The sequence below is a fragment of the Nothobranchius furzeri genome, chromosome 14 (assembly GCF_043380555.1).
Source record: "Nothobranchius furzeri strain GRZ-AD chromosome 14, NfurGRZ-RIMD1, whole genome shotgun sequence".
Classification (NCBI taxonomy): Eukaryota; Metazoa; Chordata; class Actinopteri; order Cyprinodontiformes; family Nothobranchiidae; genus Nothobranchius; species Nothobranchius furzeri.
Window position 1 is genome coordinate 45,498,707 of NC_091754.1, and position 19,513 is coordinate 45,518,219.

Consider the following 19,513-nt stretch of genomic DNA (forward strand, 5'->3'; position numbering starts at 1 on the left):
AGCTACAGCTGCCCTGGGCGCACTGACAGACGAGGCTGCCGAGCACTGGCGCCACCGGTCCCTCCGACCACCACCAACAGGCGTTCTTGTCATCAAGTGTGAATAATTCCCACTTTTTGGAAACTTTCTGGGGTGTCATCATCCCTTTTGCACTCCTCCTGTTGTTTGCTCTGCCAACTGTATGATCAGTTGGAGCTGCACTGGCAGAACAACTGCACTTGTTAAATAACTGGATGGTCACAGTGGAAGGAGATCGTATAGTCCAGAAGTGAGCGTAAATGAGGCATCGATTTACAAAATAAAAGTGGACTATTATTTTTTCAATCGAATTATTCGAGTATTTGTTTCAGCCCTATAGGTGAGTCAGGAAAGTCCCCGTATCCATAAAGATGGATTCAGGTGGGCTCCTGGAAGAATGGTAGTCTGAGAGTCAATGTGTCTAAACACTTGTCAGGTTGGTTTCACGGAGGTGCTACTTGTGTTTAGTGGTGTAGGCAGCTGAAAGCAACCCGCTAAAAGCACAGCACAGGTGAACGGAGGCAGTGGGGGACCTATTTGGCTCCTGGGATGAAACATGAATCATCCTACTTCCGTCATTCAGACCTCCTAGGAGTGGGACCGGTGAGCAGCAGCAGCAGAGGGAGAGAACCTGCTGCTGATCTTCCTCGTGTTGAATCAGTGGGTTTGGTCCTAAGTTGTTCAGAGGGAAAGTGAAACTGACTGGAGAGGCTTTAGATGGCACTGACTGCGTCGTCGTTGGTGCTTCTGTAGAGCTTTGGTTCTAGTGCCGCTGTGATGTAGAACCTCCTGTTGTTCCCTTTACTGATCCGCTGATGTGCTCTCCACTCCCAGGTCCTGAACGACACCTGGGTCTCCTTCCCCTCCTGGTCTGAGGACTCCACTTTTGTCAGCTCCAAGAAGTCTCAGTACGAGGAGCACATCTACCGCTGTGAAGATGAGCGCTTTGAGGTTAGCAGCATGTTTTATTAGTCCCGTGCAGCGAAAGCGCTGCGAAGGCCTGTTGTATCTGCTGTTTATTTTTCTTCTGCCAAGTACATTGGCTTTTTGGAGGCCTTAACATACCCGAAAACTTAGGAATTTTTGCACACATGTCAGGCGTGGTGTAAAATTTTTTCATTTTAAAGGTCCCCAAAAAAAATCGCAATAAAACTAGCTCCACAGCGCCCCCTAGAATGTGAAAAATACCCCCCTCCATAAGCCTTAGTTTGTCGTACAGTTATGAAATTTTGTACACTTGTAGTACTCAGTAGTCCACACAGAAAAGCCTCTTGCAATCATGGTCAACATCAAACAAGAAGTCGGCCATTTTGGTTTGAAGTGGTTATTTTGACCCCGTTTTGGCCGTTTCTAGGGTCCGCTTCTGATTGATTTACTCGATCATTTTTCGCACGATCGTCTCGAAAGTTGTGGGAAATTGCTCAGAAGGGATGGGCGATCAAATAGAAAAAATAAAACTGACTTTTTGTATTTGCTGAGGGGGCGTGGCCAGGCCTTGAAGTTTGACTACTCGACCAAAAAATATAAAGGGCTATAACTTCATACTCGAATAGAGTAGAGTTACAAAAATTTCTGTGGTCATTTAACATCCAGCCACAAACTAAATTGAATGGTTGGATGTGACATCACTCAAGCCCCGCCCCCTCAGAACCATAAAGGTCAAGTTTGACTGTGATAGGTCCCAAATCGCCCCATTTGACTTAATCACCACAAATTTGTAGCTGGTAACTCAAGACAAGTGGGTGTTTCTTGGCGTCACTTTATAGGAGTTTTCAAAAGAGGGCGGAGCTGTAGCGGCACGTCGAAGTCACATAATTTTTAATCTGAAGCTACATATTAAGCATATTCAGGGCAGAGTATTGTTCCTGTCGCGTGCCCGTCCCATTTACCGGTTCCTTTAAAACCCAGTTCCGTTAGAACTTATGAGACGGTGCATCCATCAGGGTTCGAGGGGATGTCGGCGAGTATAATTGTACTAGATCCTGGTTTGGACCATCTAATTAGAATCTTGTCTTTTATTTTAAAGGTGAAATGACTTGCACGAATAGCCAGCCCCAGAGTACTACACTTCTTTTAAACTCGTTACCTTTTGATTAAGATACTAGAGAGAAGTCTGGAGGCACATTATACATGTTCCCGGCTTCTAGCCTCCCCATTGCGCGTAACGATACACATTTGCAGATTCTATGAAGCCCGGAAACATAGCCACTTTACAATCTTTAACAGAATCCCCCTTCGTTAACAGAATTAGGCCCGTAGCACCTGGGATCTTACAAGTCATTTCTTCACTAGATTTTGGCCCAGCCATGACCTTTAATCAAGTAATTAATTAAAAAAAAAAATTATATTTTATTTTATTTTTTTCTTTTAATTAATTAATTTTATTTTTCATAGTTATTTTATAACTTGATGAGGGTGAACGCGCAAACCAGTTTCAGTTAAAACCACGTTCCCAGTTACGTCTTTTATTATAAAGGGACCACTTACGTTATGCTTAATGCAATCCCAGAAGGATCTCATATTGCTCGCCCGTGGGGAGTTTCGCTGGATTTTCCCAACAACACCACGCTATCTGATTAAAAACAGGATCATTTCGTTGTTCTGCTAGAATCACTAAATCACCCACTAACGGAAATACATGATTATTCTTTACTTGAGTTTCAGCATTCGGACAGCGCTCCGCTGCGGCTTGAGCCGTTCCGGCCTCGTTATGAAAACTCCGGTTACAGGATACTGCTAAAACGCTTTGTGGTTCACCTTGAAATGTCGCTATTTCTCCGGTGACAAATCTCACATTAAGGAGAACATTTTCCGGTTTTACCGTTAAAGATCTATCTGCCATGGCTGGTTGAAAGTTTCTCTTTTTTATTATTTATTTTATTTTTATTCGTTTTCACGTCTTATTCTTTATTCTTACTCTTTATTCCTTTTTATTTTTTGCCTAGCTTTTATCCTTGGCTTTTCTTACGTCGGAAAGCCGTGATTTCTTTATACCTCTTTGAGTTAATCTTCCGTTCTCCCAAATTTCTTTCCTTTTCGAGAAATTGGTGCGGTTTTCACTCCAAGGTTATAAGCTTATCCGGTCCATGGTGCGTAAGCTTTTATCAGCCTAAAAGACATAGTTCTACGTCGAATAGTCCGGTATCTAATATTTGAACCTTCGCTCTGTAGCCCCACATTGGTGCGCCATGTCGCGAACGTGGCATTTGTCGTGCCCCACGTTGGGAAGCCATGTCGCGTGCCCGTCCCATTTACCGGTTCCTTTAAAACCCAGTTCCGTTAGAACTTATGAGACGGTGCATCCATCAGGGTTCGAGGGGATGTCGGCGAGTATAATTGTACTAGATCCTGGTTTGGACCATCTAATTAGAATCTTGTCTTTTATTTTAAAGGTGAAATGACTTGCACGAATAGCCAGCCCCAGAGTACTACACTTCTTTTAAACTCGTTACCTTTTGGTTAAGATACTAGAGAGAAGTCTGGAGGCAAGCCAAGCCTCTCAGCAATTGTTTGGGTTACCCGGAATTAATTGCGCCTCTAACAGCTTATGTGGGAGGTTGGTAACTATAAAATGATTTATGCTAGTTGATCAGGCTATCATAAGTTTATCAATTTATTTATTAATCCAACCTTCCAGCTGATTAGAGACTTTTTCAACCTGCAATCAGAGCCAAAATAACCTCGAATATTTTGCTTTTATCGCCCTTAAGACAACTCGTTACTCGCAAGGAGGGGGAAGTTAAAACTTCCCTTATCTTAAGGTTTCTTTATTTTATTCTATTATAAACTGTAAAGTAAGTCCCGATAATTCAGAGATCGATCATCGATAAGCTTACCTCTGTGCAATTATGGCCAGGGCCCCAAACGTGAAGCTTTAGAGAAAACCTGAAAGAATCAGGATTATGTTTCTTTTTCAAAAAAGGTTTATTACAAAATCAAAATACAAAAATGGGTAAAGTAAAAAACAACTGCTATCCCCCACGGAGGAATTAGTTCAAAATGATTAAATAAGAGTTAGTTTACACTAGCTCCTGTCTTCTCAGAATCTCCCCAAGAACTGAACCTCTCTTTTCTTCCAAGAGTCCTCTGTCATCCCCCATCCAGGTTTGGACGGGGGATGACCCCTCCAAATCTGCTCTGTCTCTTCTTGTCCTCTGCCCCAGCTGCTGTCGAATCTCCGAATCTCTCCCTCTGCTGTTCAGAGCTGTTCTTATATACCCTTCCTGGGCCAGCTTAAGGTCATGGGGTCATTTACCAGATACACACTTTGTAGCTCAACACAAAACATTTGGTGTCATTTTCACTACATGCAGCATTCTTCTTAACACAGGTCATTACATCATCTTTTGCAGCATTCTTCAGTTTCTCTCCAATGTTCCCGAGAGGGCTTCTGGATCTGATGGGCTTGTCTTCACTCTGTTCTCCTCCAATCCCATCTTTCCAAGCCAGGGGTGGGGCAAAGAGGTTGGGTCAGTCAACCTGACCTTTTGCCCAGTTCTATCCTCTCGTCCCTGTGACCCTTGAGTGACCCTTGTTTCTGACCACAGTTTTTTGACCTGCAGCCCAGCTCCTGTCGACTGGCTGATTTTGCTCGCACAAGCCAGTCCAGTGTGGCTCACCTTTTGACCCCGTACTTGTCACTGTCTTTGGCATGTGGGACTCGCAACATTCCTGTTAGTGTTTAGTGTGAGATGATAGTAAATATTCCCGCGTTCTTTCTCCAACAACTTTACCTGATAGTAATCTAGCTTTAGGCAAACCAGCAGCACAACAAATATTTCCAAATAAGACTCACAAACCTGAGTCAACACCAGTCTCATCAAAGCTGGGGTTCTGTCACGGTACTTTTGGTCTAAAAAACGCCCTTATGTCCATCTTTACATTTGCGTTTCAGGCAGATACTGTAGAAGAAGCCAGGCACTGTAGAAGAAGCCGGCTGCTGAAGGGCTTCTTCAGTGGTGGAGCCTCAGGCAGGCTGTATACAAACTACTGCCAGCTGCTCCCTCTCTGTTGGACTTTGGTACTGCATGTTACTTCCACGTATTAGATCTGGGGCTTTTCATAAAATATTCGGGGCTTGAGCCCAAGTAGCTGGGCCTAACGCCGCCCCTGTGGGGGGTACTCCGGGAGTATGGGGTACCAGGCCCTCTGGTATGGGCTGTTAGGTCCCTGTATGACCGGTTTCAGAGCTTGGTCCGCATTGCCGGCAGTAAGTCGGGCTCATTCCCAGTGAGAATTGGGCTCCGTCAAGGCTGCTCTTTGTCACCGATTCTGTTCATAACCTTTATGGACAGGATTTCTAGGCGCAGCCAAGGTGTGGAGGGAATCTGTTTTGGTGGTCTGAGGATCAGGTCTCTGCCTTTTGCAGATGATGTGGTCCTGTTGGATTTATCAGAACGTGATCTTCAACTTTTGCTGGAGCGGTTCACAGCCGAGTGTGAAGCAGGTGGGATGAGAATCAGCTCCTCTAAATCTGAGACCATGGTCTTGATTCGGAAAAGGGTAGAACGCCTTCTCCGGGTCAGGGATGAGGTCCTGCCCCAAGTGGAGGAGTTTTAAGTGTCTCGGGGTCTTGTTCATGAGTGAGGGAAATCTGGAGCGTGAGATCGATAAGCGGATTGGTGCTGCATCTGCAGTGATGCGGGCGTTGTACCGGTCTGTTGTGGTGAAGAGAGAGCTGAGTCAGAAGGTGAAGTTCTCGATTTACCTGTCAATCTACGTTCCTACCCTCACCTATGGTCATGAGCGTTGGGTAGTGACCGAAAGAACGAGATCGCGGATACAAGCGGCCGAAATGAGTTTTCTCCGAAGAGTGGCTGGGCTCTCCCTTAGAGATAGGGTGAGAAGCTTGACCATTCGGGAGGGGCTCGGCGTAGACCCGCTGCTCATCCACATTGAGAGGAGCCAGTTGAGGTCCTGAGTTAAAACGTCCAGATCCCTTGTTGATGGTGGTGTTACCGGGTTCAGCTTCTGCTCTCACACCAGAATGAGAAGATCTCTGAAAGGCAACGCTCATTTAAATAAATAAATAACGTAATTTTTACACACATAATCATACATCGGAACTTTAATATTGTTAATCATCTCGCTTTACACTACAGTGGATGGCGCGCATCATCCATGGTGAAATACCCATCCGTCAGGATTATCAATAACTAGTATAAGCACATCACATTTATCCCTGTCTCTGTCTTCCTCACGAAATAAATTAACGTTAATCTTACCCGGTAAAAACATGTTCGCTGCAAATCTGAGGGCTAGTCCACTTGACGTGGCAGTTCATCTCCGTCCTCAGTCTCCATCAAAGTTATTAAAAAACAAAACTAGTTGAGTTTACATCCTTGTCCGTTAGTGCAGCCAACAACGCCGCAAGCTAAAACCATTTTACTATCAAATCAACTAAATAAAAGCGATAAAAGGCTACAAACTGGCTTGTTTTGACTAGCTTCACTGGAGTTTCAACGGGCGTAACGGTCTTTTTGCCATCCATCATCGCGTGATGTCACGTGCAAAGGGTCAATATCGATATATTTGATATCTGTATAATTTTTAAACAAGACATAAGTTGACTTTATATCTTTATATCGATATAACTGGCCAAACTGCAATGCCAGCGATTAGCCGCTATGCTAGCGACATGTTGCTCTGTCTCTAAGCAGCTATTACATGTATTCTCACAAGTTTGCTCATTCTGAGAGCCTCTGGGTAAATGTGCTACTCTAAACTTTGCATTTCGCATCCTGGTTTTTAATTATTTGGGGACGTTCAATGCCATCCTGCTTGTGCGGAGAGATGAGCCAAACCCCTCCCTCTCCAAATTACCTCAGACATATTGTAAGGGTTTGAATAGTAAACTATAGGGTAAACGTTTTATTTTGAAGACAAGCTCAACGGGTGAGAAATGTTGTTCCGGTTTTCTCCTCTCTGGTTTGCTATGCTAGTAAATACTCCGTTACAAGCCATTCTGTTGAAAAAGTTAAGAGTTTCTCAAGACAGCTTGAAGTGAGGTCACTTGTAAATAATTTACAGGGGGAAAATTATTGAGATATATATCGTATATCGGAATTCAGCTAAAAGATATCGAGATATAAGTTTTGGTCCATATCGCCCAGCCCTAATTCAAAGGTACGTCAACTCCACAGCGCCCTTTACCCCCATCGCCTTCATATTTCTGCTAAATACTCTTAAGACAAATCGGGAAAAACTGAACCTACGGATTTTCCAAAAGTCTAACGATGTGGGCGTGGCTAAGCCTCAAACACTGACTTGTCACCACACCATCCTTATACTTTTCAGAGCTCCCTATTGAACTCCTTTCATCTATTCAACAGCAATCTCTGCCAAATAGCAATACACAAGTTGGGGTCACTTGGTGTCTAGTACAGGCAGGTTTCAAAAGAGGGCCCTGGAAGCATGGCGAAATTGGTCATCACGCCATGGAAATATGTTTGCTTCTCATTTCCTCAGTTCTCATGATATCACCAAAGGATTTGTGAAGAGTGATCTTAGTCTGACCCCCAATATAAATAGATTTCATAAGCTTGTGGGCATTGCCTTTTTTCTGAAATAGCGCCCCCTATGACCATTAAGACTCTCAGCCCCAAGCCATGCTTTGACCGCGGATTGTGAAATGTTGCACAACTATGTAGTGTGCCTGGGCCTACAAAGAGGTCTCATGGAGCCATGCCTCATATCCCACAGAAAGTCGGTCATTTTGTTCCGATTACGTTGCAGAGTTTCTTTTGAAGCTGGATATTTTGCTAATGTAAAACTTTTTTGTGGGTACTGTTGGCAAGCTAGGAGGAAAGGTTGAGTCAGATTGAGGTGACAGCTCACAGTGATTTGCAGTTAAATGCACGCTGGGGTGTCTGGCGCGCATTGGCGTTCGTGCGCCACCGGTTGCAGGGCGATGGGTTGGGAGAGGGTCGGGGATGGAATTTAGGGGATGCGGACGGAGGGCGAGCAGCTTCGCTGCGAGGGCCGAACGAGGCTGCTTGCAGCATTAATTCCATTTATTCTCCCAATCTTTTCACGTCCTTCGTCAGACGATGATAGTCAAATAGGTTTTTGATTTTTTTAACACAGCTGGACAATGTGCTGGAAACCAACCTGGCCACCATCAGAGTGCTGGAGGCGGTGCAGCGGAAGCTGTCCCACATGTCTGCCGAGGAGCAGGCCAAGTTTCGCCTGGACAACACGTTGGGTGGGTCATCAGAGGTGATCCACCGCAAAGCCATTCAGAGGATATATGGAGACAAGGCTGCTGACATCATCGATGGTCTGAGGAAAAGCCCAGCTGCCTCTGTCCCCATCGTCTTAAAAAGGCAAGCAGAAAATTTAAGCTCCACTGTTTTTCCTCAACACTCTGGATTGTTCTGCCAGCTTCCTGCTTTTGTTGAAACCAGGTTAAAAACTAAAGAGGAGGAGTGGCGAGAAGCCCAGCGAGGCTTCAACAAGATTTGGAGGGAGCAGAACGAGAAGTATTACCTCAAATCTCTGGACCATCAAGGGATCAACTTCAAGCAAAACGACACCAAAGTGCTGCGGTCCAAGTACTTGCTGAATGAAATAGAAAGCATCTACGATGAGGTAATGATAGCCTTTATAAATCCCACAGTGGGGAAATGGATTCAGTATTTGTTATATTAATTGTTTGTAATTTGTTTTTGCTAACATGAAAAACTAGAGCGATCATTTAGCCTTTAAGACCTGCCATAGAACAAGTCTACCAGAACTTGCATTTACACTACCAGATGCTGTGGTTCCATTCTTTGGAGTATTTCAACCTGCTATACATCAATACAACCTTTATATTAAACATTTTATTAATATAAATGTGAAATGTTCATAGCGACTAAACAATTTACAAAAAAAATGCGATTATCATGCAGTAAATGAAAATAGTTTTTTGTTTTTACATATCTTGTTCATTATACAGAAATGCCACACCTTTATCCCTCAAAATTATAAATGAGAAAAAGTTGCACACAATCCTTTCCATCAACAACATATGTACATCAATAACATATGATTACTTAAAAAGGAACATCTAAGACAGTAATACATTAAAATACCTAACATACCCTAAGAAGAGCTGTTTCAGTAGAATGAGCTCTACGAAAACCTGACTGGAAGCTATCATAGATGTTATGTTCATCAAGAGCAGCTGTGAGTTGTTTAGCCACAACCTTTTCCAAGATCTTGGAGATGAACGGACATTTAGAGATGGGTCTGAAGCTGCTATGGAGAGAGGGGTCCAGACTCGTTTTTTAAGAAGCGGGTGGATTACAGCGTTCTTAAAGTAAGCAGGGACCTGACCAGAAACCAGAGAAGCATTAATTATAGAGAGCACGCTGGGACCGATGGACTGAAAAGCACTTTTAAACAAAGATGAGGGTAAGATGTGGAGGGGGCATGCAGAGGTCTTCATAGAGTTAACTAGTTTGGTTAACTCAGGCAAAGAAACCGGAGCAAAGCTATCTAGGATGACGGTCCTGGTTGGAGTCGGGAGAGGCAGCAATAAGGCTGAAGGAGAGATGCTAGATCTAACCTTATTGACTTTGTCCACAAAGAAAGACAGAAAGTTCTCACAGTCTGCAACAGAGTGGATGGAGGCTGTAGGAGAGGCAGGAGAGACGATGCTGCTGATGGTGGTAAACAGCACCTTGGGGTTCCCTTTGCTCTGGGACACCAGGTTGGAGAAATAGGAAACCCTTGCATCTCTGACTGCAGAGTTAAAGGATGTCAGAAGATCCTTTGGGTGCAGCAGATGGACATGGAGATGGGTTTTCTTCCACAAGGCAAGACAGCTTTATTTGTAGAGCGCATTTCAAACCGAGGCAATTCAATGTGCTTTACAATTATCAGGACATGATATGAAAACACATAAAAACACAAATTAAAACACACACAGATAGAATTACAGTTTAGAGCTAAAGGAGAAGACAAAGTTACATTACAGATTACAGCGGAGACGATGCAGCATAACCCCGGCTTTCCACAGGAGCCGTCAGCAGCACGTTACTGCAGCAGCACGTCATAGCTGCTGATAGGAACCGCTGTGGTCAACAGAACCTTTTCCACAGGAGCCGTCAGCAGCGCGAGTCGGCCGCGTCTCTGGAGCAGCATGTCGCGGCCTTTACGCGCCGGTTCTATTTCCTACGCGCGACGCCTCTGAAACAGGTCAATTTAGACATGTTTGGGGAAGGAAAGACAGGAAATCGGACGCGGAAATGGAGAGAAGCTACCGAGATTTTCAGAATAAAGAACGTACTGCTTTCTGGTTGCTTTACTTTTTAAAAAGGTTACTAACTGTGCGTCCCCGTGAGAAGTTATCACCTAGCTAGCGGTCTCCTTTGTTTTTCAGGTCCGTACTGGCGATTATAAAACGGACAGAACATAAAACACAAACCATGTTGTAATTTTCTCCTGCTTGTTGTTGTGTTTACTGGTCGAAGTCACTCGTGTGACTTCGTGCTCGGTCGGTGACAGCTGCTCCCCTGCTGCTTCGCGTCTCGTAGGAAGGGCCAAGCAGCAGCTTACGCGAGCAAGACGTGCTGCTGCAGTAACGTGCTGCTGACGGCTCCCGTCGAAACCCGGGGTAAGAAACAATTCATGTAAAGGCTGATGAGTACATGAGGGTTTTAGTTTTAAACAACGCTAGGGTTGGGGCAGATCTGAGGTCATGGGGAAGCTGATTCCATATGTGAGCAGCATAGTAACTAAATGCATCTCCACCATGTTTGGTTCTGACCCGAGGCTCTACCAGCTGATGTTTCCAAGGGATGTCAGAGCCCTATTGGGTGTAGACCGTCGACATATAAATATTGGACAATGGGTTTCCACGGGCTCCAATAACAGGTTTTTGAGGCCAAATGGGAGGTGGCCACCACCGCCATTTTGACCGTGTCACAGGTTCCGTCATGCCCAGACAATTCCACAAAAGGGAAGAGAGGTGGAGCTGAGGGTGGGGCTGTAAGGCTGGGATCAACTGATGACACCTGGTCGAACTAGCTACAAGCTAACCTGAAGCTAACCCAAAGCTAACACGGAGGTGGGAACTAAGCTAACGGAGGTAGCAACCTAGCTACAACTGGAGTTAACTGTGCACAACACCAGAGCTTCTGAGTCAGAGATAGGCCGGGCTGACCGCTGGGTAAAACCGGGTGGAACACAGAGGTCTCCCGAGAGCTCCACAAGCCAACAGCCGCATAGCAGACAAGCGCCGCTGTGATCTGAGATGCGCCGAGCTGCCACTGGGGAGAACTGGGTGGAAAGGTTTCCATCCAGAGCTCCACAAGCCGGCAGCCCGCGCAGCAGACAGAAGCCGCGATCAGACAGAGATGCGCCGAGCTGCGGGGAGGGGAGAACCGGGTGGAAAACATCGGTCTCCCGAGAGCTCCACATGCCGATAGTCGGAACCCAGCTCCAACAACATGTTATATTTCAACCCATTTTCTAAAGTGCAGCATTATGTTAAATGCACTGGGTTTCACCCTATTACATTTAAATTTCATGGTTAAACAGTACATGTTAAAATCTAAGCTCAGCTCGGCAGTGACCTAAAATACATAAATATAATTTTACTTACCGAAAAAAATGAAGTGGAGACTCCTTGAACGCTCTATTATTGCAATTAATGCCACAGCAAGTCATTTTGTCCAACATTTGCACAAATAATATCCAGAAAAGAATACACAAACACAGAGACTCGATATCCCAGAACAGTTTCCAAGCCAGACCGAGTCTCTACTGAGGCCTTTCCACGGAGCTAGCTCTGTGGTCACGTGGGTCTGATGCTCATTAATTATACAGAATTTTAGGCTTTTAATACACTTTAACAGAAGAGTGAGAAAAAAATTCACCCCCCTCAGAGTTGTCATGAGTGTAAACTAGATCATTTAAACCAAAAACATGTTTTGGTACCAGGCTGTAAACATGTTTATTTCTGCTGTGAAATTGGTATTTTTAACATGGGAGTCAATGAGGAGTTGCTCGCTTCTGACACCAGCCCCCAGTGGATGAGGGTGGAACTGCAATTTGTGGTACTTACGGGTTGGACTCAATTTTTGAGCCGCATTGTGGGGGCTTGGTGTAGATACAGGAATGAGATCAGACATGTGTTTTGGTCCCATGCTATTGAGTGATTTATAAACCAGTAGGAGCACTTTGAAATCTATTCTGTAGTTTACTGGTAACCAGTGTAGGGATCTGAGAACAGGAGTGATGTGCTCCGTTCTCTTGGTTCTTGTTAAGACTCTAGCAGCAGCATTCTGAACAAGCTGCAGTTGCTTCACAGCTTTCTTGGGAAGACCAGTTAGAAGACCATTGCAGTAGTCCAGCCGACTAGAAATAAAAGCATGAATAAGTTTCTCTAAGTCTGGTCTGGACATGAGACCTCTGACTCTTGATGTTTGATGAAGGTGATAAAACGCTGATTTAGTTATAGCTTTAATAGGTCCAGAGAAGCTCAGGTCTGAGTCAAAGATAACATCTAGATCTCTAATCTGGGTCTTTGTCTTTTGACAAGCGCTCAACTCTTCTGCATTGGTGCTTGAGCGTCAGCTCTGAAGATGTTTGCAGTCGCAAACAAAACGTCAGCAAGGTAAAGAAAAACCTTATCTGTTTAAAAAATAACCAAAAATGGAATTGGTGCTTCAGGCTGAATGCTGTCGTTAAACCAGGGAGTAGGGTTCACTGCAGGACCTGATCTGGTTCGGACAGGACAGATGTTGTCCAGGATGGAGAGGCAGTGCTCGTCAAACTGAGAAGTTTTGTGTGTCATAACTTATCAAAAAAGGGGCTTGGAGTAGACCCGCTGCTCCTCCACATTGAGAGGAGGCAGTTCATGTGGATCGGCCATCTGATTAGTATGCCTCCTGGACACCTCCCTGGTGAAGTTTTTAGGGCACGTCCAACTAGGAGGACACGCTAGAGAGACTCTGTCTCTCGGCTGGCCGGGGAACGCCTTAGGATCCCCCCAGAATAGCTGGCCCAAATAGCTGAGGAGAGGGAAGTCTGAGCCTCTCGGCTTAAGCCGGGCGGACACTGCGACTTTTTCACTCGTAGCATTCAGCTTCAGCTCAAACTGTCCGACTTCCTCGCAGGGCAGATCTCACGAGTCATGTGCTCACACTGCACGACCCAGTTCACGGATACGACCTGACTGCTCACACTGTACGTCTGGTAGCAACACGTCGGCCCTAAAAATATGCTAAAAATAGCAGGTTTTACTCAACACGTCCGACTTTTTTGTCTTGTTTTGCCTGTTGTCCTTCGGGAGTGCTGCAGGAGGACACACAGGGATTTATGGGGGTTGGATGAGGAAAACGAAAGAAAGTAAATCTGTGTTTTGTGATCAGTTTAGTTTGACATGAACACGACAAACACGCTTTCTTGACAATCCATGTCACTGTGTGTAAAAAAAACGTTTAGAAATAATAACGAACAACGTGTGTTATTAGGGAAATAGCGGGTGAGCGGTGTTGATGCATGATTGCGTCGTGAGCGGTTCTGGTACTTTTTGGGTCGCAGCTGCTCGCGGCGCCGCTTCAACCCTCACGAGGAACGAGCAAAATATCAAACACTCCAGAAGTCTGTGCGCGATTGCTGATCGGTAGCTGGTCACGTGGTGTTAATCCCCTCTGATAACCCCCTGTACACGACGCTCGGCGCAAAACTCGCCCCGATCTTGTGGATTTTCACACGAGTGGAAAATCGGCTCAAAAAAGTGAAAAAGTCGCACAGTGTACGCCCGGCTTTAGGCTGCTGCCCCCATGACCCAACTCCGGATATGCGGCTGAAAATGGATGGATGGAGGAAAATGTCAAGTCTTTTCAAGTAAACAGGTGTCAAGTTCAGTGTCACTGGTGTACAAGTCCAAGTCAAGTCTAAAGCCATCAAATTATTGACTCAACACATTAATTTAATGACTTTTGTCAATAATTCTGCTTCTCAGAGTTCAACAGCAAAGTTTTGTTAATCAGCCGAGCTCAATGTGTTCAGATTATTGTCACTAGACGTGGACATACCAGGAAGCTTGTAAAGCTGAAGGATGACCTGTCTCTGGTTGCAAAAGCGATTAATAAAAACTAAAGAGCAGACCTGAATTACTGTGGCAAGCTTTAATTAACAACTGCACCTGTTTCCATAGCAACAATATCATTGACCCTAGTCCAGATGGTGAACTTACCAGTGATATTACAAATAATGGTAGAAAGGTTACTAAAGAAAAGGTGGGAGTCAAATGTAGTCAGGACTTCAGTGAGAGCGGGATTTTAAGGAATAGCCTTTCAAGATCTTCAAAAGCAGGAAATGAACTTGGAAGGCGTTAGCCAGACGTGTTTGTAACCGTTAATTGTTGAGTTTTAGTTTCCTCTGTGTCTGCTGGGTGGTGCTTTATGTCGTGCTTTCACCTCGAAAGTGCTTGAACTCTGTGTTTTAGTCAGCCTGACCTTACATTGCAGCGTCAAGAGCAGGTGTCTGAGGAGAACGCCGCCCCCCTCACCGGCCCCCACCTGACACTAGCCTATGAGGACAGCCAGATCCTAGAGGATGCCGCAGCTCTCATTATCCACCATGTAAAGCGCCAGACCAGCATTCAGAAGGAGGACAAGTACAAGATCAAACAGATCATCTACCACTTCCTCCCCGACCTGCTCTTCTCTCAGCGTGGCGAGCTGTCCGACCTGGAGGATGAGGAGGAGGAAGAGGAGGAGGAGGTGGAGCTGGAGGAGGGGGCATCCAAAAAGCACAACGGCATCTCCGGTAGGGCAAGCCCCTCTAAGTCCAAGCTGCTATTCAGCAACATGGCGGCACAGAAGCGGCATGATTGTGATGACGCCTACAACATCTTCCTGGTCAACAACAACTGGTACATCCTCCTGCGGCTGCACCAGACGCTCTGCTCACGCCTGCTGCGGCTCTACGAGCAGGCCGAGCGGCAGATGGATGACAGTGTTCGGGAGCGGGATTGGGAGAAGGAAGTCCTGGGCCTCAAGAAGGAGAAAAGCGACAAGCCAGCAATCCAGCTCCGGCTGAAGGAGCCCAGTGAGTATCGGCACGCTGACTCGCTTAGCTGCCATTTAGTTTTGAGTCAAACACCAACGTGTTTCTGCTCACCAGTGGACATTGAAGTGGAGGATTACTACTCAGCCTTCCTGGAGATGGTGCGTAACCTGCTGGATGGGAACATCGAAGCTTGCCAGTATGAGGACTCTCTGAGGGAGATGTTCACCATCCACGCCTACACCGCCTTCACCATGGACAAGCTCATCCAGAGCATTGTCCGCCAGGTAGTCACCTGCAGACTCACGCCCACCCGAGCTGTTGTGACAGCTGTTTACCTGTCAGCTGCTCTTCCTGTCATCCCCTAGCTCCAGCACATCGTCAGCGACGAGATCTGCGCCCGGGTGACAGACCTCTACCTGTCAGAGAGCACCAACGGGGCGACAGGAGGATCAGTGTCCACGCAGCCTTCCAGGAACTCTGCAGAGGCAATCTACCAGCGGAAAGCCGAACAGCTCATGTCTGATGAGAACTGCTTCAAGGTAGGAGGCACGAGAGGTTCTGCTTTGGATCCACCATCTTCTTCTGTACCAACAGTAAATGACAGGAGAACGTGGTCCTCCCACAGCAGGGCTGCAACTCATCCAGTCATCAGGAACGTTAGTTACTGGTACAACATGGAGACTTTGTCCTGTGACCGAGGGACCAGACGGGGGGGGGGTTAGGGTCAGCTCATGGTTTCTTTTGCTGGGATGCTGGTTCTGTTCTATAAGGTCATGTGGTTTGTTGGTTTACCTGCCCAGGTGACGGTCACGAGGAACAGAGGGCAAGTGCAGCTCACCGTGGAGCTGCTTGACACAGAAGAAGAGAACTCAGACGAGCCCATGGAGGCAGAGGTAAGTGTCATTCACACATTGCCATGGCGATGTGGCACGGTGTTGTGTTGGTATCCAGCTCAGTTAGGGCTAGCCTACATAGTAGTACCATCTCTGAATGACCTAAGCATGTTCTGTGTGTCCAGCGCTGGTCCGATTACGTTTGCCGCTACCTAAACCCAGACTCCACCACCCCTGAGCTAAGGGAGCACCTGGCACAGAAGCCCGTGTTCCTGCCCAGGTAAGTCATGTTCACGTGTCTGACGCACGTGTCATTGTTCAGAGGTGTCCTGACACTCTTTCTGCTGTCCTGAACCAGAAACCTGAGACGGATCCGAAAGTACCAGACTGGCAGAGAGCAGATGGACAAGGAAGCCTGTGGGGGAGGCAAGAAGTCCCTGGAGAAGGAGAAGATGGAGTGTATGTTCAAACTCAACTCCTACAAGATGGTGTACGTCTTCAAGTCTGAGGACTACATGTACCGCCGCACCGCCCTGATGAGAGCCCAGCAGGTAACCAGCAGCTCTCAGCCGATCGCCTCATTCAGGATCACAGGATCCCGCCTCGACTCCCTCTAGAGCATCTTGTTTAGGTTTCTGTCCAACGTTAAACATGTTCCGAGTTGTTCCTCGGTAGACCTCAGGGATCCAGTCACGTGTCATCCAACCACCCAGAGCAAAGGCCATACCTTCAGCTACTCCTAGAGGATCCCAAAAGGTTCCCACACCAGAGAGGTTCTGACCTGTGGGAGGATCTTGGTGACTGGAAGCAGCAGCTCTACAACCAATGGACCTTCTCACCTGACCTCCAAGGCTGCCCTTCAGCTACCGGGCTCTAGAACCCTGTCGCTTCATTCCTCATCCTAAACTCCAGCCCTCATTTGAGGGTTGGATTATAGACGTCCCTTGTTGCCCTTGTTACTGAAGTCTTGATCCTGCTGACCAACATCCGGCCCCTCCCAACTCTTTTCTGCGTGTGAATCTGGTCTTCAGACTCAGAGAAGTCCACTCTCATCATTAAGATCATGGACCAAAGATGTTAAAGCATCACATCATCTGCAGAGAGGGCCTTTGATTCTGTTCAACAGGACCTGAGTATGCCGAGCGACCCTAACATGGCTACCTGTCTGTCTGTGTTTTACAGTCACACGAGAGGGTGAGCACTCGGCTACACAAACGCTTCCAGGCCTGGCTGGAGACCTGGATCAAGGAGAACGTGACCCGGGACATGAGCGCCGACACCAACAAGTGGCTGATGGGTGAAGGACGCGACGGCCTTCTGCCCTGCTGCACCACCCGCCACCCGGAGCTCCTCCACTTCATGAACATCAACAAGTACCGGGTCAAATACAGCCCATCGAGCAAGACGCCATAGCCGTGGCTCAGTTTTACTGCAGGGGTGGGGTGTAAGGTGTTTTTAGGGCCAGCATGGGAGCATCGTGTGTGTTGCATCCGGGCGACAGGATTAAAGATTTCTCTTGTAACCAGCATTTTCAGCTGGGCGCGTTTCCACAGGGCCTCTCGGTGCCAAAACCTAGGATTGGTCCAGTTCCAGTCGGAGAACCGAGCTCTTCCAGCACTCAGAGCCACGTCGCTAAGCTTCCTCCAGCTAGCCCGGGAAGAGAGGGAGAGTGGTGCTTTTTCTGCTTGGATCACACCTGAGCTTCGTTCTTATGTAAACCCATCAGAGCTCCACCACAGCAAGTCCAGGATCTGTTCTGTGGCATTTAGGGAAAACCATGGGACAGACAAGTGCACTTATTCAGGAGGACGGTTTAGGGGTCGCTTCCTTCACAACGAGATCTGGTCCTTGTGGCTAACTCGCATCACACAGGACGAGGAAGGTGTTCGTTACTCCCAAACATGGCAGCATTATTAGGAACTGGGGGGGGGGGGGGGGGGGGGGGGGTCACATCTCAACACTGTATAATTGTATAGCTTGTAAATGTCAGACTGATGTATTCCAGTGTATGTGTGTATATATACTCACATATATATATATTATATTATATAGTTGTATTAACACCAGGAATCCTCGCAGCCCTGGACCATTTTATTACGCCCTCTGCCACAGCACCAGCTCTCTCTCTCACACACACACACACCTGTGGGAGGAATTGATGTAAATACACTGTAAATAGTCTCAGCCTTTTTATGACACATAGTTAGAGCCAGCGTGGCTAAAGTCGTTAGTCTATAACAGGAAGATCATTTTTTACCAAAGGGAAATGATGATAAGATCACAGCTTCTGCCTCCTATGTGTCGTTTTAATCCCTGTTGTAAAAACCGTGGGGGGGGGGGGGGGGGGGGGGGGATTTTTTTATATTTAGAAACAAACTGCTCTCTCTGCTGTTACTGTGGCACCGTTTGTGAAGAATAACTGCCCACACCCCTCCTTGTGATGACATCGTCCGAGGTGTTCCCAGCAGATAGACTCAGCCCCCTGGTGTTTTGATAACCATCAAGACGCATGTGTTGAGTCCTTTTATTTAAAGTTGTAATAAACAGACATTTGTAGCCTACGATGGACTTGTGTGGACTGGTTTATGTTGGGACGACTCAAAGCATCTATAGCAGTTTCCTGTCAGAAGATTTAACTTCTTTGTGGGCGTGGCTCTTCAGGAGTCTCCCCAGCCAATCATCTATCCCCATTTAGTCTCATCTTCTGTATCTTCCGCCCTCACATCAACTAGCCTCTTTCCCCTGTTTAGTCTGCTGCCTGCAACCTCAGCATCCTCCTAACTGTGTCATCATTGTCTCTTCTCTAGTCCTGTCTAAACCATCTCAGTCTGTCCTCTGTCTTTACCTCCCAAACATCTAACATGAGCTGTCCCTCTGATGGATTAATTCCTGATCCTGTCCTTCCTCGTGACTCCCAAAGAGAACCTCCACTTCTGTCTCCTGCTAGCCTGGCAAGCCAGACTATATATTCACTCTCAGTCAGGGGCGGAGCTATGGGTGGGCCTGGGTGGACCCAGTTTGACAGAGTGCCCACCCACCAGGGGCAGGGCCAGGCAGTAGCTTGGTGTTGCTCTAGCAACACCAAGATGTGGCCACGCAAGCAACCACTTATCAACCCCAGTGATGTAACAACAATTACAATATAAAATTATTACTTTAATGAATGTGCACTTTTTTCATTGTGTAATAAAAATACTTTAACTTTTATATCTGGTATTAATTTTAACCATATGTTTTCCAGTTTGCTTGGAGTTGTAATTTGGTCTTTTATATTACAAAAAAAGCGAATTGGCACCTGCTTACTGGCACTAAGCAACTATTAACCTACTGCAGAGAAAATATTCTGATGCCATCCCTGCAACCCAGTGAGGTTCATGATTTTTATTCTCAGAAGTGTCCTCCTGCCCTGGACTTCTCACAGCTGAACCGGGCATCTCCCGGAGTCTGCGGATGACATCGTTGATATTGTCAGCGGTGTAAACTGAGAGAGGACTGGGTGTGAGGGGGAGACATACGCGCAGCAGACTTGCAAGGGCCTTGTATCATTTGCTTTTCCTCACACTTAGTTAATCCGGTAAAGGAAACGTATCGTTTCATCTGGGTATTTCGTCGGGTCTGCTTTAGTCCTCTAAGGCCATTTTATTTGGTTCTGT

General features: G+C 46.5%; 1 protein-coding gene across 4 annotated transcripts in view; it reads left to right on the top strand.

The window, feature by feature from the left end:
- Nucleotides 1-17,789, top strand: part of sin3aa (SIN3 transcription regulator family member Aa) — a 33,969-nt gene extending 16,180 nt beyond the window's left edge. For 2 of the 4 annotated variants that reach the window (XM_015952206.3, XM_054743074.2), the window contains exons 11-21: nucleotides 853-969; nucleotides 8,104-8,342; nucleotides 8,424-8,607; nucleotides 12,548-12,622; nucleotides 14,484-15,066; nucleotides 15,142-15,311; nucleotides 15,393-15,566; nucleotides 15,828-15,920; nucleotides 16,046-16,140; nucleotides 16,219-16,411; nucleotides 17,043-17,789. In XM_015952206.3, coding sequence (XP_015807692.1) covers nucleotides 853-969; nucleotides 8,104-8,342; nucleotides 8,424-8,607; nucleotides 12,548-12,622; nucleotides 14,484-15,066; nucleotides 15,142-15,311; nucleotides 15,393-15,566; nucleotides 15,828-15,920; nucleotides 16,046-16,140; nucleotides 16,219-16,411; nucleotides 17,043-17,273 — 2,154 coding nt within the window. In that variant the 3' untranslated portion in view covers nucleotides 17,274-17,789. The remainder of the gene's footprint in view (nucleotides 1-852; nucleotides 970-8,103; nucleotides 8,343-8,423; nucleotides 8,608-12,547; nucleotides 12,623-14,483; nucleotides 15,067-15,141; nucleotides 15,312-15,392; nucleotides 15,567-15,827; nucleotides 15,921-16,045; nucleotides 16,141-16,218; nucleotides 16,412-17,042) is intronic. The other 2 variants (XM_015952207.3, XM_054743075.2) reach the window with 1 other exon arrangement.
- Nucleotides 17,790-19,513: the final 1,724 nt, after the last annotated feature.